General features: G+C 46.4%; 1 protein-coding gene across 30 annotated transcripts in view; it reads left to right on the forward strand.

Moving 5' to 3' along the window:
- The window catches only part of SPATS2L (spermatogenesis associated serine rich 2 like), a 166387-nt gene that overhangs the window by 128173 nt on the left and 13239 nt on the right, over positions 1 to 24975 (forward strand). For all 30 annotated transcript variants that reach the window (XM_070242111.1, XM_001502795.6, XM_023622319.2 and 27 more), the window contains one exon: positions 22812 to 22870. In XM_070242111.1, the coding sequence (XP_070098212.1) occupies positions 22812 to 22870 (59 nt within the window). The remainder of the gene's footprint in view (positions 1 to 22811; positions 22871 to 24975) is intronic.

Below are 24975 nucleotides of genomic sequence, written 5' to 3' on the forward strand. Positions count from 1 at the left end.
AAAATGCGTATCCACAATGCCAGGTTCACATAACATCTTCCCTGTATTTCATTGGCCTCCTACAATTTTAGTATTTGATCACATCTTGTGCATATTTTTCCTATTCCAAGCCTTTCCCTGACACTGATGTGCTTCTTAGCTGGATGTAGAGTTATGTAAAACTAGGGGTTACACTGAACACTAACCTAATCTAAAATTCTTGAATTTTAAACCATCTGGCACATAAAAGATCCCAAGGGTGCCAAAGACACCAGGGACTTGAAAGAAAACCATCCCTTCAGTTATCATTCAGTGAGGGAATCATTTACCCTCCACCCAGTCACGGCATCTCAACCTTAGTGGATCTCTTCTCTGATCAGATTATAGCCCAACTAATTGTTCAAAGCAAACTCCAAGAATATGTTTGAAAGTACTCAGAGAAAGTAAAGATGCTATACAAATGAAAGCTGTTACTGTCATTATTATTATTGACTTCTAAATTTTATGGTTATATGATTTTCACTCTATCCCTAAGTTACCCTAATATGTATAACCACACTCAACTTCCAGGCCTGTTCTCTAGAGCCAGAGTCAGCAAACTTTATCTGTAAAGAGCCAGCTAGTAAACATTGTAAACTTTACGGGCTGTAAGGTCTCTATGCAACTACTCAGCTCTGCTGTTGTGGTGCCAAAGCAGCCGGAGAGGATGCAGAAAGGCAGGGGGCCAGATTTAGCCCGTGGGGGTCATGGTCTAATGCCTCTGTCTGGAGGCATTAGTTAGCTGCTCAGAGAAGACCACTCTGTCTTACCCTTTTATGCAGCATTTTAGAATAAACTCTTCCTCTGAGGCCTCTGTATGGTCCCTTCCATCGAGTGACTCACACACTAATTGACAAAGTGTAGCGATGACCTCAAATTACCTCTCTCTTCCAGCTGCTCTGAGTACTTTTATTTTTTATTTCCTTAGTAAAATGAACATCACATGGGTCATGAGACTTCTTGAGATTTATAACGGATTCTTTGAGTGTTTTATTCCTCAAGAGCTGAAAGCGTGGGGCCAGGAAAGTCAGCACCCAGGGAAGCTGTGTGTCTTTTTTCTGCTTGTCATTCGCCTTGTTTTAAACTGATGGGAAGGATCACTTCTGAATGAGCTCTGCTCAGCCATACTTCTGTGTGAAAGTCACCTACTTGACAAAGCGGCCCTTTTCCTCTATACGGATGAAGAAGAAATTTAGGTCAACCATTTCTGTAAGCTATTGCTACAAAATGAGTAACCACCACCATTTGTTTTCTGATCTAATCCTTAATAAAAATGATCCCAAAATAACTATGTAAATGTTAACTTAAAAATAAAACCAAAGTGTTTTTTAATCAACTCTTTACATGCATTTCGGCCAAACGAAAAAACTTTGCCTCCATTGTAAATAAGCCTGCAGCCCAGCCAACATGGTGATATACTTGAATTAAGCCTCCCTCTCGTTTTCTGAGGGGGGAGAAAAGGATGAATTTTAGGGAATGTGTTGCTCTTGAAAAATAGCAGATCACAGAATTGAAGAAGGCAGCTTAAATGTTTAAAAAAAATGACGTTTCCCTATTGATGGCAAAATCACGAATTCTAGACATTAGAGGGAATTTTGAATGCAACACCATTCATTTAATGCATTTGCAACCCCAGGATTACATTCTAAGGCATATCTATATTTGGAGGATGGAGGATGTGAGACAAGTCCTATGTAGGATTCCAGAAAGAGTGCTGGTGCTCAGACAGGTGTTAACTCATCTGGTGCGTGAGCAACATTGCACTTCCAGTTCTTCTCCTCTCCTCACTTCTGGCCGCCCAGTGCTCTCACCAAAGCATTCGAGAGACATTGTATATAGTTTAGAAATGTGAAATAGCAAGGTCTTTAGTTAGCCAAAGTGAGTTTATTCAGGAACAGCAGAGGAATTGCAATTTGGGGCAAGCAAACTATAGTGAGCCATAGGCAAGTCTGAGGACAAAGGCAAGGTCTTAGGAGAAAGTGGAGGCACCCTCCCTTCATGGCTTCCCTACTGCATTTTGATTTAGGTTTTCTTCATTTTCACATTTTCCCCTTTTGATCAAGACCTTTCCTTGAAAGTGGTGCTGATCAAGAGTTGGGTCATCCAGTTTTAATGGAATTATGTTTCTCCTGGGCACCTCGGAGGGACCTTTCCTAGATGGCATGTCCTATGTTGGAAGGAAAGCACATAGTGGTCAGGAACTATTTGAGGTCTCATTTGAGTAACAAGGGAGGTAGAAGCGGGGAACTGTCAGGCATTTTCACTCTTGAGATCATATCTTATCATCTCAAAGTGTTCAGCCAACATCGTTCTATTTGGTGCATCATTTCTGCAGAGGTTTGACAGGCAACAGGGACATAGTTTAAAAATAATTATGCAAAGCAAGAATTAAAAGTAATATGACAAATCCAGTTTGTATGCTGGTTCTAAGCCATGACTTTAGACCTGAAGGTAACCAACTGAATAAATCAAAGGACCATGGAGAGTCAGGGGAAATTTGCTGTAACCAGTGAGCTTGTTCCCTGATCTTAGGTAATTGGGTTTCTACTTCTCCACAGGCATTTATCCATGTGCAGCAGGTGGTATTTGCTATCGCACAAATGCCTCCTTGTTCAGCAAGTAGGTCATGAAGGACTGTGTGATTGTCTAAAACTACTTTAGCCAATGAGTCAAGTGGTCATTGTTGGGCTGCTGTTGCTTTCACTGTGGGATTGGCTAGCTCTCCTAATGTTAGGGAGAGATTTCTGATCATATGCTCATTGGCACTTACTCTGAACCAAGGGAGAAAGGCTCTCCTTATGGAGGCAAACCCAGAGTCTCGTATGCCCCTGGGTAGTTCCCGTTTAAGACACTTGTGAAGTTTTACTGGGAAGACCAATAGGAAGCTTCAGATTTATTATGGATATTAACGTTACCCATTCCATAAACATTGGCCTCCCATTCACCAGCTGTCCAAACATTCATAAGCCCATTGAGAGTTCCATTTGCCACAGACAAAGATAAAGCCAGGTGGTACACATAAGACTCCTGCTAGGGTTTGATTAATAATAGTGTTTTGTCAATTGCCCCTTTCGAGCCAAGAGTCAGTGGTGTTTAGGGAATATTTGGGAAGAAGCCATCCTGTGGACTTTGTCCCCAAAGGCTGCACAGAGAAGGGTTATTTTGTTACAGCAAGTGGACTTAAGATCATAGTAGAGGGTCACCACTGTCATGGACAGATCAGGGTTTCTGGTGGCAAATCCAACAATGAGAAAGGTTTCTCCCTTTGGCAATGGATTGGGAAATATGGGTAAAAGCATTATCTTCCCCAAAAAAGAGGGGGAGAAAATAAGGCGAGGAGTAACAGTGGGGGAAAGATATACAGGCCCGGTCCAGCCATCGTGCAAGGCTGTCTCCATCAGCTGTCGTCTGCTTCAACTCCTGGAAATCTGTCCTTTTAGATCACCAGTCAGCGAGCAGGTCCAGTCAGGGTTTGCTGCTTTCTTTAGACAGCACACATGGATCCAAGAGTCTATTTCTTGGAGTTTAGTGGCACAAGGGTTAGTTAACAATAACAAATAGGGGCCTTTCCAATGGGGTTGAAGAGAGTCTTTCTGGAGATGTCTTTTCCAACAGACAAAATATCCAGGTAGTAAGGTGTGACGTTCAAGGTCTTCATCTCCTGGGAGTGGGCTGTGGAAAGACTGTTCCACTAATGTACGGTTACTCTCAATGGATGCAATTAGACCTTTACAATATTGAGGTATAGCTCCTTTTATCAGTTGTGAATCAAAAGAGGCAGGGGCTAAATGCATCGGGCGCCCACTAATTACTTCAAAGGCTGAGAGTTGGTGGGTTCCAAAGGTTCAGAAGGACCAATGGCAATGCTTTTGGCTAGGGTGTTTGAAAGGTCTCTACAAACTTTGCTGACTGGGTTTTGATGATGCCATTGGTAATTCAACTAGTCCTGAAAACTGGGAATGATAAATGCAATGGAAATTGCTATAGAACTGGCCAGACGGCATGGGCATCACCACTTTGGGCATAAGGATATGCCCTCTTCACTCCTGTTGAAAGGGCACTAAACAGTTTTGACTCAATATCTTTTTTCTTGACTTGTTGAGGTTTACTAGAGACCCCCACTATTTGAATTGTTTTAGTACTCTGAGGCTGGGGCTGTTTAATGGTAGTGGGGTTGAGCAATGAGAGTGTAGCTCCAGAATCAATTAGGACAGATAAAACTTCATTCCTAATTTGGAGAATTGCTTCTCCAGCCAGTTTAGAGGAAGGGTTGGGAAGAGCCCCTGTGATTCCCCAGAATCCCATCATTAAGAAGTGGGAGGACATTAGAAAGATTGGGTGGGGGAATTTTAGTTTATAGCAGTCTTTTTCCCAATGCCCTGGCTTCTTACAATAATGAAGGGGCTTTGCTTAGGGGCTGCCATCTGTTGAGGTTGGAGATTAAGAATTTTAACGGTCTTTTCTTGGTAGAATCATCTAGGGTGTGGGCTAATTCGTTTGCCAAATAAACTAAGTCTGGAGTGGACATAGTTTCCATTCTATTCTGGTTCTCTTACCCAAGAGAGAAAAGTCCTGGTTTAGCGCATTAACGAACTTAGAGTTGAAGGCTACCTGAGTAGACGCGACATCCATAGGGAGACCAGAATTTTCCTTAAAAACAATTTGGAGTCATGCACAGGTTCACTGGGTTTCTGGGTGGAAGCTTGAGTCTTATTCTAATCAGCAGCCCTAGGGATTGCGCACTGGGTCATATAACACGACGGGGTTGGTTATGTGCAGGGGGTCTCTCATGTGCAGGGGTTATGTGCAGGGGCTCTCTCATGTGCAGGGGTTATGTGCAGGGGGTCTCTCATGTGCAGGGGTTATGTGCAGGGGGTCTCTCATGTGCAGGGGTTATGTGCAGGGGGTGGTCTCTCATGTGCAGTTCTCGAGATTTGTTAGGATGATCCCAATTAGCTGTTTTCACCCAATACTGGGTTTGGCCTCTGCCAACGAGCATGTGAAGTAGCTGGTATAAATCTGAGACTCTGTTTAAGTCTGGATGACTATTAAATTCCTTGGCAAATCTGTGAGGATCTTCAGTAACTCTAGGAAAATCTTCAGCAATGGCTCGCAGTTTGCCTTGGTCCAGGGGACGTAGGAAATTAGGGGCGTAGCATTAGGATCCTCAGAGGCTCTGATTTTAAAGGGGCAGGTTCTACCGGCTTCAGATGAGGAGGAAGGAGAGAGGTTCAGGGAGAGGGCTGGAATGAGGGGGTGGAGGTACCAAGGAGGTGAGGTAGGCGGAGTGGGAGAGGAAGTTGGTGCGGGGTGAAGCGGGTCAGGAGGCCTCCGATGTTATCTTCTTCCAGTTGTTTATTCGCCTCGGACCATTCAGAAATGGTATTTTGTAAAGAGGCAGTTGCAGAGTCCTGAATACGCTTGGAAGCCTCAACATACCAATTGAAGTAGGTGTCCATTCAGTTTGTTTTATTTTAGAGCCGAGGTCTTCCGGTTTAGTTCTGAGAAAAACAAATTTGGGGAGATCGAAGGTACCCCATAATGGCCATTGAAGTTCTAAATGATCTTTGGTTGGATCGGTCCATTTAGTTAAAAATACTCATGAGGAGGGACTTTGTTCTGAAACATAAAACTGGCTGGGGTCCCGGGAGGAGCCCCATCCGGAGAGTGTTTAGAGGATTGGTATTCCATAATCTCAATTTAGAAGTTCAGAAAAACAAAGGAGTGCTCACTGAAAGGACGATGCCTTCAAGAAGAGGGATCCCGCTACAGTCGGAGAGCTGGACCAGAAGGAAGAATTTGGAATCTGAGAGGAGACTCACCCAAGGAAACGGAGGAGGACCGCGGGCCGGAGGGCACAGAGGGGCCAGGGGCCTGCCCAGTCCTGGGGCCTTAGCTCCTCAAGAGTTCCTCTCCTTCAGGTCCCTTCATTGTCACCAGGAAATGTCGACCTTAAAAATAATGTAACAAGGTCTTTAGCTAGCCAAAATGATTTTTGGGGGGAAATAGCAGAGGAATTACAATCAAGAAAAGCAAATAATGTTTATCGCTGGCAAGTCCGACCAGACCAAGGGAGGGCGAGCTCTCCTTAGGTCTGGGAGGAACCTGGGGGTTTGTGGCGGCTTGTTGTTGGCTGCGAGCGCAGGCAGCTCTTGTCGCTGGTCAGAGGGAAGTCCTCTCCCTCCGGCTGGGTGTGTATTCTGGTGAGCGGTGTGGGGAGAGCCCCTCCCTTCATGCCTCCTGACTCCATTTTCACTTAAGTTTCCTCTGTTCAGTTCCACAGAACTACACAGAGACTCTCATTTGAGAAGTTCTCGGCATTCACTTTGCTAAATTCCCCCAAATTGCTGCTGGAATTCCTGAGGATGATGATTTTTCGAGGCTGGGAGGAGGCTCTCGTGCGCACTGCTCAGCCCCAAGGGAGCACTTCCTGGGTGGGATGCTGAGCCCTGCCTGGGTGGGATGCTGAGCACTTCCTGGGTGTGATGCTGAGCACTGCCTGGGTGGGATGCTGAGCACTGCCTGGGTGCGATGCTGAGCACTGCCTGGGTAGGATGCTGAGCACTGCCTGGGCATGATGCTGAGCACTGCCTGGGTGGGATGACCCGTGCTTATCCCTCCTGTCCGGCTGTGAGGAGTACTGGGTTCAACACAGTCACCAAAGAAAACCAGTCAGGAGCTCAATTAGGATATCAGAGTTGGCATCTAACCAAGACCCTGTGTCACACGGGGCTAAATGACCATGACACGGATCAGTCTCCTTTTCTTAGAAAGAATTGGGGATTTGAGAGGGGAACCCTGATGACACAGTGCTCTCACAATATGTCCTAACAGAAAATATATTGTGCAACATGAGCATTGGTGTGAAGAGTCACATGAGGACCTCTGGTGAAACCGCGGGATTCTCTTCCCTGTGCCTGGCCCCCACCGTGACGGGACAGTAGTTGTCCTTCGGAATCATAGCTGCCAGATTCCCTCACTTTGTGTGCAGGCTAGTCTAGCTTCTCATCACAAGTCTGTGTGTGTGCCTGTACCAGTTGATGATAAAGGCTTAAAATGAGCAATAAAACATTAAACTCAAACAGCACTGAGGAAGGAGAGCAATACTTGATAGTTTTGCCATATGCTGGGGGAGACGGTATTTCAAAATAGAACTGTAAAGATTGTTTGGTGCTGTTGTCGATTTCACATCTAATTAAAAGCATTCCTAAAGAGAGTGGAGGATGGTCGTGCGCCACGGGGGGAGGGTGTGTGCTGGGGGCTGGGGTGGGGTAACGGGGTTGCAGAGAATGGGGGCTGGAGGGGACAATATTTTTAGGCTGCTTGGGGTTCAGATAGGAAAGAGAAATCAGTCAGAGCAAGTGTTCTGTATAAAGGGCCAGAAACGTTCCTGTACCTCCTGTTTACTTTTCCCTGAGGCGGTGCCAGGTCCCACTCAAGCAGAGTTTGGAAGCAGGTCGGGAGTTTCCGCTCCTCTGACCCTAAGGCCTCGCCCACTCCGCCCTTCTCTGCCCGCTTCCTCTCCATCTTGGGGTTTCCACCCTCACAGAGAAGACGGGACACCTCCCGCTACCCCTGCAGACCAGGGGCTGCCCACCGTGATGCCACTCAGGACAGCCAGGAACTCGTAGTGGGGTCCCGTCCCCCTTTCCTTCTTCTTTTTAACCACTGGAGCCCATTTTTGTGTCTCTGATAACCTCATCCTTTTTTTGTCCTCCCTCCCAAAGTGATATATTTGCATGTTAACAGATATAAACTGAGTCTGTTTGAGACTCTGCCAGCCAAGAGAATAACTCTAAAAGTGAGAAATTCAGGCTGTAGGAGAAGCTATTTTGAGATAAGTGTACCTTCTTCTGGCATCCCTCAGTCCCACTCAGGGGGGCCTCTCATCTGCCGCTGGAGCCCTCTTGGTAGCCAAGCAAAACCAAACACAGACCAGCGGGGCGGTCAGCAGGGTGACCCGCACAGACCAGACATGGCCACTGTGACATCTAAACACTGTGCCCTTCTTCTGGGACATGCGTGAGCTTGAGGAGCCTCCCAAGTGGGAAGCTGCATCTCAGAACAGCCTGGGCAAGTCTGTCCCCTAGCCCAGTTTGCTGCTCCTTGGTGCCCAAATCCAGCCCTGGAACTACTTCAGTGTGAGTCCAGAGAAGACCCTCTTTCTTCAGCGGGGTTATCCCCTACCAGGATTCTTTCCTCATTATTTAGTTTTTCCCCTCACATTCCTCAGACTTTTAGCTGCTTTTTGTGTAATCCCTGGCTTTCCATCCAATGCCAAAAGCCTGCTTTCTCTGTGCTCTTTGGGTTTTTTATTTTTTCTCTTTGTGAATAACATTGCCTGAAAGATGATGCCTGGAAATTAACGTCTACTTCTCTCCATACCGAAGCGTGTGTGTGTACACTGTAGTTAAAAACCCATAGAGCCTTGTGTCATCTTTTGCCTAGGTGTCACCCCCCAGGAAGGCTGGAGTCACTGGTCTGAAGTGGACCCAGGAGTAGGTTTTCTTTACAGAACTCCAGTGATTCTTTTGTGACCCGTGGTTGAGAATCCCTGGCGGGGAGTCCTGCGTAGGCAGCGCTGTGTCTGGGGCTGGAGCCCTGTCCTCAGTAGCATGAATTTGCCCCCAGGAGACATTGGCATGTCTGGGAGTATTTTTGTTTGTCACACTGCGGGGAGGGAGTGCTATTGGCATCTAGTGGGTAGAGACCAGACATGCGGTTAAATATCCTAGAACGCGCAGGACCACCCCCCCACCGCACCCGTAACAAAGAAAGATGCATCCCAAGATCTCAGGAATGCTGAGGTGGCAAGAGGAAGAGTGCCCAGCCTTCTGCATGTCCTGCTGTCCCTCCGCGCCCTGAGAGAGGACTGAGACTCCTCCCTCTGCAGCTCCCCTGAGCATCTCCCTGCCCTTCCCCCACTGTCACCCTCCTGATCCACCACTGGAGACATGGCAGAGGAAATTTCCTTTCCAATCATTCACAGACGCAAAAACAACTATGTTGTCTTCTCTTTTCATGTAGTTGAAGTAGGAAAATTTTTTTCCATACTGCCTGAAACATAAACCTTCTAGCTACACATTTTAAAGGTCAAATTACATTTTTGTCTTAATACCAGAAAAACAGTTATATTGAAGTGTAGAAAATTGAGGGCTTTGCCTTTTTGTCTTTTTTTTTTTTTTTTTTCTGGTGAGGAAGATTGGCCCTGAGCTTACACTTGCTGCCAATCTTCCTCTCTTTTGTATGTGGGACTCCACCACATCATGGCTTAATGAGCAGTGTGTAGGTCCACACCTAGGATCCAAACCTGTGAACCCTGGGCCACAAAAGCAGAGCAAGTGAACTTAACCACTACACCACTGGGCCAGCCCCCTGTCTATTTTTCATTATAGAATTCAAGCCAGTCCTTAAGAGAAAATGGAAATATTAAGAACTGACATTTGTGGCTAATGACAAGCGGTCACTTCCATTAGCCATTCTGTCTCTACCTGAGCCTTTTTCTCATACTGTAATGAACCCAGCTATCGCGGTGGGACTGGGATCAGGATGAAGATGTGACGCGTGTAAAGGTAAATACAGCAGGGAAATGGCCCACTAGGCATCTCTTTAGGGGATTCTCCTTTTTCTTTGGCCTCAGCCAGGCAGCAGGATTGCTTGGTGCTCCTGGACACACGTGGCATATGTCTGGCTGCTCTAACGCTGGCCACATCCTCAGGTGTCCCAGCACTTGTGCTATTTACACTGCATGACAGCAGAAGGCCTTTTTGCATTATCTTATGATGCAGTCGTGGTCAAGCAGATACTAGTGGATCATTTAAATACCCTCTTAATGAGGAGAATCATCGGAATTGTGGCGCTATATAGACTTTTGGTGGTTAAATATAGGAAAAATATGTGTTAGGTAAACAGGTCCTGGAATCAGATCGGTGTCACAGAATAGATTCTGTGACAACAAGCAAACTTGGTTTTCAAGTTAAGTCACGTGGGAGATGTTGATATAAGCATGGGTAATGAGTAGCAACTCCATTTTAAAACCGTGTCGCGGAAACAGTCAGCATTCCTAGTGCACCCACGAGCGTCGAGGGCATGTGGAGTAGTGTGTTGTCCAGCAATAGAACAGTGCTTTTCTCTGCACCATTCAACAAGGGGTGTTTGTAATGGGATTACCAGTAGGAGAGCTGACGTAGGAACCTTTTCAGCCACTTGGCGTTGTTACGTAATAATTTTACAAAGCCTTAATAATTTTATTATTAATTAAAATTTGTATTTTACATAGCCTCCCTATGTAAAATATCAGCAATGAGGTAAATGATTACTAGATTTTGTCACTCCTTAGACTAAACATGCAATGAAGATAAGAGTTTGGGCTGTATTTTTTATGGTTTTTGAAAGAAATTTAATAAAAGGTCTCTATGTCTTTCTACTCTGAAATGAATACAAGCTCCCATCGATGAAAACCTGTCCCAACAAGGCTTTGTGACACACTCCCTTTCTGACAACTCCCCTTCCTGCTCCTGGTTTTCCTAAGTGCCCACCTGATGCTCTGGTTTCTCTTCGGATCGTGTAAGATCTCTTGCCTTTTACCAGGTGCCCGCCTGCCTGTGACTTGTATAAAGCACTACACAACAGAAATTAAACAAACCTGCTCCTTCTCCCACACCCAGAATTCGAGGTTGTGCCAGCATATGGAAAGAACACACAGTATGGAGATGAACATACGCCTGCAAAGGATGTTAAGAGGCAATGACAGAAGAGGCTAATAAATATATTTATGCCTCAAGAGAGTCATGTGTATGGTTTCTGTTGCTGTCCTAGCTGACAGATTGCCCAAAATGACCCTTTTCCTTATTCTGCCCAGTCCAGTAACAGAAAGCAGCTCCAGGCTCCCTTCTGAAATGGTGAGAGGGCAGCTGCCACATACCGTGGAGGGACTCAAGGTTCCCGTGACTTTGTCACTGAGCCGAGTCCCTGTGGTGCCGTGAATTTCTGGTCTTGCCTCGCTTGTGCGTATGTGTCCTTCTGAATGGGGGTAGCTCGCTCTGTGGAGGTGAGAGCTTCTCTTTTCGTATTTTCTTTCCTCCCCGAGGTTTCCCTCTGCATTAGGTGTTTCCCCAGGGCCACTGCGAGGACTGAGTGAATCAGTCAGCAGGAAGGAAGAGCAGCTTGATAAACGCAGAAGTGCAGACTGGCCTTTCCAGTTTGGGTGCAGTCCCCGCGAAACAGCATCAACACACCTTGCGTTAAGGGCCTTTCCGAGCCCCGTGTGTGACTGCCTCCTCGCGTAATGTCATGCATGGTGGTGGGTGCACACTCAGCGTTGGAAGCCAGCTCTCCTTTCACTGCAGCCTTCTCTGCGGAATGACAGACCCACAAGAGGAGCTGGAGGACAAGAAGGTGATTCTGATTCCAGCTTAAAATCTGAAAAGATTTCTGAATCTTTTCAGCAAGTGAAGGCTACCAATCAAAACAGCTTGGTAACACGCTCCTGAAGAGGAAGTGTCAGTTTTCATCAGAGAATAGAAATATGAAAGGGAATTAAGCAAATTATTCTGTCTATACAATCCCAGAGGGAGAGTATGTATTATTTTTGTTTTTTTTAAAATTTACAGTATAATATACATTCACTGGGAAAATAAGACAAATTTGTTGTTATGTATTAGTATAAATGTAAAATACATTATAATTTTTAAAGCGAGGCATCTCAGATCACAATTTCAGAATGGATCTGGGGGGTTATTTCTGTTTATTGGACTGGGGCAGAGTATAACCGTGTGGTCTCCTAGAGCGAGACCGAGGAGTCACTCTGGGCAATTTGTCAGCCAGGACAGCAAGAAACCGTAGAAAAGCCTGACCCTGAAGTTAACGTAACAGAATTCCGCGTGTGTGTGTTACATTATCCTTCCAGTGACTGTACACCTTCGGATCTTAGTAGGCCATATTCTAACAAAAGTCACATTTTCCAGGCTTTGTTAACCACTTCATTGGGAGGCATGTGGAGTAGAGTTAGACAGAACAGGATTTCAGTCTCATCTCCACATATTCCAGCCCTGCAGGTGGTTGAGGTTCTTAACTTCTACTCAGCTACAAAACGGGGTGCTGCTGTCACTTTCTACGGGTTTTGTGAAGATTCATGTACCAGACCTGCATTTCTCAGATCATTCTAGAAAATCTCTAGCCGGACGCGCGATAGAAGTTCAAGCTAGGCTGGCTCTCCTCCCCTCCAGATAAGCATTTAGTAAATTTCTTTTCCTCTGTACCAAGACACGGTGAAGAGGGGCCCTCCTCCCTCTTCCTGCTTCCGCAGCATGCAGCAGCTTCCAGCTGTGTGCTGTGGATGTTGCATGCCAGCTTTTTACTGTTTGCTGGTTGGTGAAGAGAAAAGTGAGGCAAAGGGACCTCGATTCTCAATGGCCACAGCTGCCACCAAATCAGCCCTCCTTCTCCTTTCGTGTCTTGTCACGCCTTCTCCCTGCCTTCTCTTCCCCTTTCTTCATCCGTCTGTCCAAGAGACAGGTGAATGTGTGACAGGCCAGTGCTCCTCAAACTTTGGAATGCACCGGGAGCATCTGGGCCCCAGTCCCAGAGGTGCTGATTCGCTGGGTGTGGGGTGGGGCCCAGGAATCTGCATTTAATGAGTACAGTGGGTACCAACGTAAGTGGGCTGAGGTCCACACTTGAAGAAGCACTGCTGAAAATACTGAGGGATAACAGATGATCTCTTTCCTAAAAATGCCCAAGGTGTGGTGGGAGCAGACAGAAGTAATGCACTATGGCAAACAGTGTAATGGAGCTGTGTGTGGCGAGGGGACGGGAAATCCACACTGGCTGGCTAGTGGGGAAAGGGTCCATCACAGAGGTGACATGTGAGCTGGCTCTTGAAGGAAGATTAGGAATTTGCGAGACTGAGAAGGAAGAAAGAGGATTCCATGCAGAAGGAACAACACGAGGAACCAGAAGCGAGAGAGACCACGGTGCACTCAGGGAGGAGTATGTTCCCGGGGTCTCACTCCGTCAATAAAGGAATTTTGAGCACAGGCCTCTCAAGCCGGAAACTGTATTTATAAATCATATGTGTGTACTACTGTTCATCTGTGTACTAAGATTAGGAAAGTCTACTTTTGAGAATATAAAGTAAGTACGTAGAGTTTACTGTTTCCTTTGTGCCCCACCTGGGAGGCCAGTGGGCTAGGGCAGGTCCGGAAGACAAGGGGCAGCAGGTGAGACAGACGCCAGGTGGTGAGAGCCTACGGCCTGACCCGAGAAGTGCACATTCCCCCGTCCCCTTTCACGTGTGAGCCAAGGAAATCAGGAGGCCAGAGCAGTGAGGGCTCGGCTGGGCTGCCTCGCTACCATGGGTTGCATGTGGGCCAGCATTTCTTTGACTGCTGGTGCCACATCAGTCTCTTCTAGTTTCTGTTCCTAAGTTACTCATGTTCAAGAAGCATGAGTTCTGCTTAGATGCCCCCCCAAACTGGAAAGAAATGCAACAGTGTTCAGAGTGGTTGGCTCTGTTTGAGGTATGAGATAAAGAGAGATTTTGCCTTATTTTGAAATTTGTTTTATTTTATCCTGCTTTCTATATTTTCCAGCTTTTTTTAAATGAGCATGTAAAATGCAGTAAAAATGTGAAGAAGAATGTTAACAGTTCCTTAAATGGTCCTCTTGTGCTGTAAGATAATTAACATTCACAGATAGAAGTTTACTTTCTTTTCCACAGATGTAGTTTTTTGTTTGTTCATTTTTTTAAAAGGGAGTGGTGGTAATTCATATCATTTTTATAGCTATAGAAACTGAAATACAGGTACTTTCCCTGAAAAGTCATCTCTGTGGAAAGAAACAAAACTAAGAAGTAATTAGCAACGATAAGAAATTATATTATTAAGCTAAATCATATGTAAAATTCTAAATGGACGTATATGAGGAATACAAATTTTTTTGTTGAACATGGGATGTTGTGGGATTTGTAGAATTTACAGGATTTTGTGAGTCCGATGTCATTTTAAAAATTCCAAGAAGAAAAAGGAATCCCTGTGTTTATTTTCAGTTACCTGTGTCCTTTGTGAGGAGCTGCAGGATTGCATGAGAGTTGGGCGCTAGTCCTTATGCTAAATCTGCGCGTCTCATGCCAGAAACGCACCTCAGGCAGTGATGAGATATTCATGAACTGTGCTTTAAATCACTGTAAGGTTCCAATATAAGATATGCAGACGAAAAGATATTAACGTTAACAGATTATATGACCTCTGATGAAAGAAGTAGAAACCAGGCACCTCAGCGTGCTGGGCGGACGGAAGGCAGCCTCGCGTTCGCCCACAGCAGAGGGGCTGTAACGCTCCCGTCTCTGTGGAGTGTGCCCCCTCTTAGAGGCACCGCGACTTCATTTCCCTGATAGTCAGGATCTCCAGGCAGCCTTTTTTTTTTTTTTAAAGATTGGCACCTGAGGTAACAACTGTTGCCAATCTTCTTTTTTTCTCTTTTTTCTCTTTTTTTCCCAATCTTCTTCTTTTTCTTTTTTTCTGCTTTTTTATCCCCAAATCCCCCCAGTACATAGTTGTATATTTTAGTTGTGGGTCTTTCTAGTTGTGGCATGTGGGACGCTGCCTCAGCATGGCCTAATGAGTGGTGCCATGTCCGCGCCCAGGATCTGAACCCTGGGCCGCCGAGTCGGAGCGCGCGAACTTAACCACTTGGCCACCACTGGGCCGGCCACACCAGGCAGCTTTTCAAAGGGTCGTGTCCCCACCCCAGTCTGCATACTGCAGACACATATGCTGGGTTTTGTATGTTTACCAAATAACACTGTGGATATCAAGAAATCTTTAGAAAGATCCATTTGTAACCACTGCTGCATTCAGAAAAAAAAATTCCACTTATGAAAAGAATGCAGATTGTTGTAAAATCTAAATGCAAAAATGTACAGAGTAGAAGGTGACAGACCCAGGAATTGTAGCAAAAAACTAAATAAATAAACATAGCCAACTACTTGACACTGAGCCTGGCATTGACCTGGCAATGGTGGAAGTGGAGCAGGTAGGAGAGACTTTTCTGATGGACTTAGGACTGGATCCCGTGGGGAGTGAAGGAAAAGGAGCCCTGGAGCCTGGGCATGGTGGTACCAGTCCCAGCAGACAGGGTGGAGGAGAGGGGCAGGCTGGGGAAGCTGGGAGGAAAAGTAATCTTCCCTCTACCCTTCTGAAGTCTTAGGTGAGACCCCTGTAATAAAAGGCAGGTTAAAAGAGAAAACCAAACGGAAGTTTATTAACACGTATACTGCAGGTCCACATGGGAGGGGCCCAGTGAACAGTAGGGACTCCCGAGGCAGCTTAGAATTTAGGACTAAATACCATCTTCATAGGGAAAGGAGAGAGGATGCAGGCCCTTAGAGGAGAGAGAATGACTTTTAGGAGAGATGAACAAGCCCTGAGAAGAACAGACAGGAATGACAGTTTGTGACAAAGCGTGCCTGGCTGTGTGTCAACAGGGAGTCTCCCATCCTGTGACCAGTCAGCTGTCTTCCCTGTTGATGAGACTCCCGGGGAGGGAGCGATGACGAGGGAGCTGCTTTCGGAGGCTCTGCCTTTAGGCAGCGGAGGGGAGTTGAGAGCAAGATCTCCCTGTGTCTGCTGTTCTCAGGCACCCGCGCCCACAGTGATCAATGTGCCAGAGTGCCATGTTTGAGATGCATATTCTGCTCCCCTTAGGGCAGCAGAACAGTGAAAGGAGTGGCAGTTAGCAACGCACGCAAGCATGGGTACCATTTGTTGGCACCTGTCGTACGTGTTAGAGCGGCCAGTCCTCCTGACCCTAGGAATAGACCCCACACTCAGTCTTGCTGCATTTGTGCCTGTCAGGCCGGGGACAGCAGCTTTGTTGACAGGAGCAGTAGTTGGGAAATGGGTAAGCTGAAACTCCCGACTAGTTTTGCCTTGGGCCCAAGAATTCCTGGTAATACTTGGGGAGCTGGACTGGAAATGGTCCCCATGATCACAGTACAGTACGCCTTAAGTGTTTATTAAAGGGACTTTCACTGCCCTCCACCTGCTGGGCGAAATCCTCTCACCCAGCGGAAGGGACGCAGAGGCCTGAACTCAGGGCAGCACAGGCGGCCTCTGCCATCAGTGCTAGCCGCCCAGCTCAAGGCCCAGGTAGTGGCCACTGGGCACTGCCAGGCTGCCAGGAGCTCCGCTGGCATTCCTCTGGGCATTCATGGTTCTTACTCCTGCTGAGTAGTAAGGAGCAGAGCCCACACTTGGGAGAAGGTTTTTACATTACTCTTTCTCTTTAGGGAAGGAGAGAGAAATGCTTCATCCGGGAAGCTTGGCTTTGCGGCTTACCCCTTGTTGGCCTGCTTTATGCTATTTGGTACAGGCCTGAGAGGCTGACACATCCCATTAGCATTCTTTAGGATCCTTTCTCCTCAGCACTTTCCACAGTCCCTTTCTCTCTGATGGGGCTGGGGCCAGGAGGCTGCCCTTCATCGTGCTCATCCTGCCCTGCCAGCCCTGGCTCCTCCCGAGGCTCCCTGCCTGCTTTGTCCTGCTCGGCAGCCAAGGAGTTGAGAAAGCTCCGGACTGAAGCACTTCACTCACAAGAAGTCCGGAAAGCACGACTGTGTGGGATCATCCCGGGCACCTTCTCTCGCTGCGGCCTCCCCGAGGCAGACTTCCGGGGATGAAAGTGGCCTGGTTCTAAGGCTTTGACTCTGACTCTGGCTGCTGTTGCAGATTGATTTCTTTAAATTCCCTTTGAAATTCTGCTTTCCCTCCTCAGTATCCACCAGCAGGCTCTGCTCTCCAGCTTATCAATGGCTGCCAGTCCTGCGGCTGCTCCCTGTCGCGGCATCTTTATTTGTGAAGAACAGTGGCCCTGACGTGGCTCGTCGAGCCTCCCGACAAAGCCATGTTGTCGCCCCGTGTCTTAGTCCCCGAATTTAAAGACGAGTCTTTCACGGGGCAGAAAATGATGACTCTGTCCCTGCTAAAGTGCCTTTCTGATTCTTTTTATTGTTGTTGTTATTAGTCCTCCATAGAAAGGAGTCAAGACAGTGGAAACATTTTTATAAAATGACACTTTATCTCTGTGATTAACTGTATAGTAAACCATAAAGGCCTTGCCGTGGTAATCTCCTTCTCCCTACACCTTATTGCTTTAATAATAAAAGCTTTTTTATGGCAACAGAATAAAATTTTACTATCCAGGCAGTTTCGATAAAATGAGATGTGTTTTTGGAGGGATAAAGGGCGCGTCCGAAACATGGGCGGTCAGCACGGCTTTTGTGTGAGTTCGAGGTGTGTAGACCATGTTCCACGTGTCTTAAGTCCGGCGCCCTCCGGAGGACTCGAGCCAACCTCCTAGAGAACTTTTTAGGGTCAGGGAGAAGCCAATTAAGGAGTTCTCTATTTCTGTCAGGTACAGAGGACCACTATTGAAAGGCAAAAATGTCTAAAACCTAGATTTGCAGGTGATTCGTGTGAGAGAGCACAAATTTCAGTAACTTATCATCACCCTACTTTGCAAACAGAATCAACTACCTGTTTAGATTCTAAGCCAAACCCTGTGTGGTTTGGTGAATATCTTTGCACTTTTATTTATAAGCTCGTGTCTCAAATGATTAGAATCTGTCAGTGACAAGAATTATCCAAATTTTTTCATAAGCATGATTTATATGCGAGCAGTACAATATACCAATGAAGAAGCTTCGTTATTGTTATGCCATAGAAAATGACTCTGTTGCCTTCCCTTACATTCATCACTGTCAAGCCGTTTTTGTTGAGCAACCCCTGATAGTCTAAGATCATAAAGTTGAACAGAAGGTTTTAAAACTCAGTCAGAGCTTCCCTGAAGAGCTGACGGTTAAGCAGAGGCCTGAAGAAGACTCGCAGTTAACGAGATGAAGAAAGACAGGGCTGGGGAGGAGGGGAGGGTATGTGCCAGGGCCCTGTGGTGAGGAGAGAGCACAGCTCATACGTTCTGGGGTGTCGTGAAGCTTAGGCGAGATCATTCCAGTAAGGCACAGGTCTCTACCCAAGGTGCCTAGCACAAAATGAGCACTCAGGGTGTGTTAGATGTGATAAGCTCCCGTTTTGAGGGAACTTAGGGCTGATATCTGTCTACATAATTGTACCTTGAAAGCAGGCAGGCGACCTTTCTGCTTTCCCAGTGGGAATGTGGTCTGTGACACTGATTCTTTCTGTGACTTGTCAACTCTCTGAGGTCGTTTCTCTCCAAGACCCTCCGTCCTGCCCTCCATGTCTGGTACCTCCGTCCCAGAGTTTTGCCCTGTCCTTATCTAGCCTGCAGAGTTGCCTTCCAGCAGGCAGCACATCAGTGTCTGTCTCTGTCCTCATCCCTCTAAGAAGCTTCAGTAGGACTTGCAAATGGCACTGATGGAATTCCTCCTGCAGCTGGCTGTGACACCGGCCCTGGGGCATTTGGGAGGGTTTAGCCGCGGTCGTTCCTCTTTGACCCGCGCTTTGGTCTGGCTCTCAGCCTGTCATGATGCTGGCTCCTCGCTGTCTGACAGCCTGCCAGGGGACAGGCTGGCCTCCACTGCTTCACCCTCTTCACTGTCCGCGTCCACTTCCCACGGTCTTCCCTCCCACAAGCCTGCTGCCCTGGAGGCAGGACCCCAGGAAGCCCTCCGGGGCACCTTAGTGAGATTCTTGAGGGCCATTTGGGGCTGCCTCCAGCCGGCACCAGCTCCTGGTTTGCGTTCCCTTCCTCAGATCTGAGCAGGCCCTGACTCAGCAGACTCCTTGGTGCGCCTTTACGCACAGGGGCGTTGAAAGCAGGCCCACACCACAGTGCTCGAACGACTGCAGCTCGAGGCCCGTCTTCTGTTGAAATACCCAGAGGAATGGAAGGACGGTTGATGCCAGCTTCCCAGGACTTTTCCGCATCCTCAAGTGGGCATTCAGCAGAGTAATAATTTATTGTGTAACTTTCCTTCCTCCTGTTTTAGCCCAGAAGGCCTGAACTAACTGTTGTGTGGATACCCAGCTTTGTTTAATATGCGTTAGACCTGGGGATGTGTATTACACCCCAAATGTCCATCTTGTAAACCCTCCAGGCACATTATTATGTTAACCAATTTAATCAAGAAAAATTTTACCTTGATCTTGGTAAAGAGTTTAACAAAGGCCCCTTCTTACACCATCCTCCCCACCCAACACACACACAGGCTGCGGGGTTCCCAGCCTGCAGGGTCTGTGACCTTGTTTGGGGACTGAGGGGCTGGGGGACCCCCACTGCAGCCAGCTCCTCTCCCACCCACTGGAAGTCTCAGACTCCCGAGCTCGTATCCTGCGCAGGTCGTGTTTGCTTGTGTACGTCGCGTGCTCTCCAAGCCTGGAGACACTAATTAGAAGCCTTCCAGTTGACTGAGGGCTGAGGCAGCCTCATTTCTCTCCCCTCCGTCTGTTGTTTTGCTGTTTCCCCAGTCAGATCGGCTCCTCGCCTCTCACCTTCTTCCTCTCAGTTCTCCCACAAAGAATGCAGGCTCCACAGGGATGGCAGGAATCCTTGTTTTTGATCCACAGCTGTATCCCAGCCCCAGCACCCTTGCCTGGCACGTGGCAGGCACTCAGCAAACATTTGTCCAGTGGAGGACTGTTGCTTCAGTCTCCCCATTTCTAGAGCTCTCTGTGGCATATTCCTGTACAGCCGTCCCAAACCTGTGCAGCCCACTCACTCCACTGGTGAAGAGAGTGGAGCACGAGTTACCTGCAAGTCTCACATGACCTGGAGCCCATGTGGCAACCGGAGTCTGCAGCCCCTCGAGTTCCAAAGCAGCTGTCCTGGACTCCTGTTCCAGGTCCCCTGGAAGGCCACAGCCCTCTCTCAGATTTGTGCCGGGGGTGGGGGTAGGGGTGGGGATTAACATTCTCGCGCTCCCTCTGCCCTCTGGCTGTGGCCTCTTCCGTCTGTTCAGCCTTGCCCTCACCCAAACGTGAAACCCAGCTGCCTCCTCAGTGTCTGTGCACGCACACCTGCGCACGTTCAGAGCACGCCCACCAAGCGGAGTGAGGATCTGGATGTCCCCAGCAAGGCTCCCAAACCACACCTCCCTGCGCACACCCTGCAGTAGTGTCTCAGCCCCCTGGCTCCCGGCAGTTCTTCTGCCCACCCCACTGCTGGTGATCTCTCCCCGGCTCTTCACCCCACACAGCGCCCAGCCTTCTTGCTGGCTCTTCTCTCTCCCTCTTCTTGCCTTCCTGTCTGTAGGGGACAAAAATTCAAAACATTGTCCCAGGCAGAGTAGCTTAACCACGGTGCTGTAATTCGGGCTCCCGACCCCCATCTCTAGGTTCTCACCTTCTCTCCTAACAGCTTATCCAGTAGCCTTGGTTCCCTAAACTAACACAGAACTGTCCCCTCTAAGAGGGTTGTTGAACACAAAAACGAAAAATCGCTTGGCCTCTGTTGTGGCTACATTGTGAACTTGACAGAGAAGCTAAATATACCTCCTAGTCACAGGGGCACGGGCCTATTGACTTAGCCCAGCATCTCATGCAATTAGCAAATATATGCTGGTTTATTAATAGATGGTCTCTGGAAAGAAACGTGAGAAGCTGGTAAGAGCGCAGGCCTCCAGGGAGGGGCACTGAGTGAGCTGGGACAGAGATGGGATAAAGACTTCCTTCCCACCAGGCACCTTTCTGTATTTCCTAGATTTAAAACACATTGACATCATACCTATGTAATGTCAATAAATAAGGTGCAGGTGTCCTGATGTGCTGGTTACACCAAAGTGATCATGTCCCGTGACCTTAAGCCATATGCGCCATGGGGACAGCTGATGTCCACGCTTGGTGGATTGGGCTTCGAGCCCAGCAGCGGAGACTTTGCTGTCCACTGTCCACGTCGGTTCTTCCCACGAGGACTTCCTGGCTGGAAAGAGCTGAGCTCCTCAGCACACAGTCCCTTCCTCTCTAAGCGTTTACATCACGTCATCTGCACGCGGAGCCCCAAACTCCTATAGACGGAGCCCAGGAACCACTCCTGACCTTGACAAATATTACAAAATGTTTCCTCTTAAGAGGAAATAAGTTTTCAACACACTCTGAATTTTAAAAGTACATCTGATGGAGAAAAAAAAGTACGTCTGCTGGAGCAATGCGAGCAGTACTGAGGGAGACAGCTGCAGGGGAAGAGGCGCATCCCGCGCGAGCTCATGGCTAAACCACGCAAACAGCAAAATCTCACTGGGTACTTTTGGAAGATTCTAAGGAACCAACTATGACTTTGGAAACTTTCCAGTTTTCAGTATAAAAAGAGAGAGCCAAGCCTTTATCCTGCCTCACCTGAACTGTACTCCATGGTAACCCAAATAGTTGATAAGGGAAAGCTTCTCTTTATGGAAGATTCCCAGTAAATAAATGAAGAAGGAATCATTTTGAATTTGAATATCCCCTTTTTTCAAACCCTGTTGATCTAGGCAACGATCATCAGTGGCTGCTAAGACCATACAAAATAGATTCCTTTGCATTGCCCATGGCTTTGTTATGAGATGTAGAAATTTGAATACATTCAGGTTTGATTTTTTTTCAGGAGGAATATTTATAAGTGTGTTGTCTGCTGGTGGAACTAACAAAGTATAGCTCCTGAAATAAAAAGCAAATCTGAATCTAATCAAATGTCTCCATCTCCTAACAAATTTACACGAAACATAAGAGAATGTGTTAAGTAACACCACAGAGATGCAGTCAGCAAAATTCAGACCTTGTACAGCTCCACAGGATGAACAAACTGCTTCTTCAACGAATGAATTGCAAAGGAGAGAAAAAGAGATGGAAGGGAATCTATAGATTAAAACAGATATAAGAGACATTCAAGCAATTGCAACAAACGGGCCTTACTTAAATCCTGGTTCAAACAAACTATTAAAAAAAAGTTTGGGACAGTTAGAGAAATTGAAGACAGAGTAGATATCTGATAACATTACATTATCGTTAATGTTTTTAGGTATTGTAGTATACAGACATATTCTCCAAAAGTCCTTACCTTTTAGAGACATACATTGAAATATCTGTGGTTGAAATGAAAATAAAGAAACATCTGACTTTTATGCTTATATAGAGTAAAATGCTGTGAAAGGAGATATAAGGATTTCTGATGATGTGCTCCTTCTGGGAGGGAAACGAGGAGTCAGGATGGGGGGGAATGCACTTTTGGATGGATAATTATTTACTTTATGCAGGTAATAGCTTTTCAAAGGACTAACCAAAAAATAAATGTAATGGAAAAAAGTTAATCTGAACCTTGAAATGCTTCTTTGGGGAATGAGAAGGCACAGACTCGTATGATAGAGCTTGTGGATCGAGGACCCAGACCCAATTTCTCCGAGCAGGTCCCAGGACCGCCTGCATCAGAACTGAGCCCACCTCCCTCCCTCCCAGCACAGAGGCCTTTGAGAACTGCAGGCCTTGACACCCTGAGTGGCAGCTTCTCAAGAACTTATTATATTGTTTTGGAACTTTAGAATTCATAGGGCAAAAATATTCCCAAATTTAAATTCAAAGCAGCACAATTCTGAAAGTCTGAAAAGGCATTTTTTTTAGATTTGCTGACAATGATTTAATCAGCAGATGTCACTATGTAATACTTGGGAGCATCCCTTCCACGTGGCCTGGTTTTTGGAAAGGCAGAGTGTGCTGCTGGCATTCTAACATAGAAATATTTATGGTAATTTTGTATTTTGTTTAATGACAATAACTTTTCTTTTACTTCCAGTGTTTATTGAAAGCTTATCTTTGATTAAGCCTTCTTTGTTTTTGTTTTGTTTCCCCCAGCATCATTGACAAAGAAGTTTCATTAATGGCAGAAATGGATAAAGTTAAAGAAGAAGCCAGTAAGTAGACACGTGGTAGTTTGATCAGGGGCCTCCCAGTCGGAAACAATCCACAGATCAGACTGACGGTGACCCGGATTCGGGGGGTCCTCACATTCACCCTGAAATCCTGGCGTATGAGCTCTGTAACCTTAGGCAAGTCACTGAGCCCCTGCAAACTGAGTAACCTCATGTGGCAGAAGGACAGGGCAGCAGCGCCCACCCAGCCCATGGCGGGACAGCCGCCCAGCAAATGGCAGGTGTCAACTGGGTTATTTCAAGCCCACAGGGACTTTTGTGCAGACACAGGACCACTTCAGTTTAATTGGGTTTCAAATGACACTGAATTTAGTATTAAATTTTAAAACATCAGTTTTTAAGCCTTCACAACTTACAAATCTTACTATACTGCTTATACAACCCTTTCCACTTGTTTTTTCTTAGGTGCAACTAACTCGATTTTAACAAATTCAATTCCCCTAAAAACTGAGTCCCATTTGAAATGTACTCAAGTTCCCCTCAATATTTTGAATTACATTTATAAATTTAATCTATCTGATTTTTTTGGGGCACTTCAGATGCCTGACAAGGCAGACTCACAAACTTAATGGGCAAAGTATGCCAAGCTTTTAAGCGACTGTTCGAAGATTAATAATTAAAACTCCGAGATGTGCTAAATGAAATTTCCTTCAAACACTCCAGTTCTGTTTACAGGCTTGGTCAAGTTCACTGACACTTGCCAACTTAACACCTCAAAAGAAAATCAATTACATGTTTTATGTTGAAATCACAAGTGTGATTGCCCAAGGTGCCAAATATTCTGTTTAAATAATGAGTATACTCAGATGGTCTTGACCACTGAAACACTTTCCTAAATTTAACACAAAAGATTGGTACTCTGGGTTTGATTGGTTTTATCATCTTTCTACTTATTTCTAATCCTTTCCACTGTTGTAAAGCTCCTCCACAGCTAGCAGGGCAGGTCTGCCACCCCAAGCAGGCTGAGGTTCGTGGGTTGGAAATTTCAGCAGAGACAAGATGGCTCAGCCAGACTCAACGCCAGGCCATGGTGGGCAGGCTGAGCCCCCCCACTACCGAATCAGTCGGCTGTGTTCACGGGAACCCTAAGACCCTACTTTTCAGCTGGGATTTAGTTTTACGATCCTTATCTCCTGGGCGTTTTAAATTCTTCATCCTCACCCAAATTTTATCTGGTGAATGAGATAAATGGCAGTCTGCCCCCCAAACCAGCTTGCAGCTAAATTCCTTCACCTTTGACTGCAGTGCCTTTCTTTTTACCAGAATGAAGGCTCAGACCAGGTTCTTCACTCTTTTTCTATTTCTCTTGCCTGGCCCATGGCCATGATTCAATAGCCACTTTATGGAAAATAGCTATCATTGGTTTTGTTACACAATTTTTCTAAATAATTGTAAATAACATTTTAGAATCTAAAATACAGCAGGTTTTATTAAATAAAACTAAGTGTGATCCAAGGTTAAGCTGTGGAATATTAGGTAGTTACACAATCCCTTTGATTGTGAAATTACTTTATTCTTAAGAAATTTGTTGATTTCTGTAAAAGTAGATTACCACATGGCTTGGGATTTTCCATTTCTCAGTTTTACCCTATTTTTTCTTTTTAGTTTCATGTCCTATTGATAAAAACGATAACAGCCAAACGGACACAAATGTTTCTCTGGCCCCAAAATATAAAGTTCCTAGCATATCACTTTCTAAGAGGTTTACAAAAGGCCTCAGATTTTCAGATTTCACATGCTCATTCTTCCTTCTTGGGATAATAATATTACGGGCCAAGCCTGTGGAATTTGGAGCATCTCTGGATAGCATCTTGTTTTTAAGACAATCAATAAAATGTACTTCATGCTTCCTCCTCGCTCTGCACTGCTGGGCACTGGGATAAACAGCACAGCATGGGGCCATCACTCGTGGAGCGTCCCGCCTAGCTGGAACGGCTAGACTGGCTGACAAGCTTCACCCAGCTTCAGGAACTGGCGCTGCAGCTCCTGGGTTCAGAACCACCCAGAGCCCTGGGGAGCCAGTTCGCATGCATTAAAGGCAAGCAGAACCGAGTTCAAATCGAAGTTCCACCCATTTACTAGCTGTG

The sequence above is a fragment of the Equus caballus genome, chromosome 18 (assembly GCF_041296265.1).
Source record: "Equus caballus isolate H_3958 breed thoroughbred chromosome 18, TB-T2T, whole genome shotgun sequence".
NCBI classification, from domain to species: Eukaryota; Metazoa; Chordata; class Mammalia; order Perissodactyla; family Equidae; genus Equus; species Equus caballus.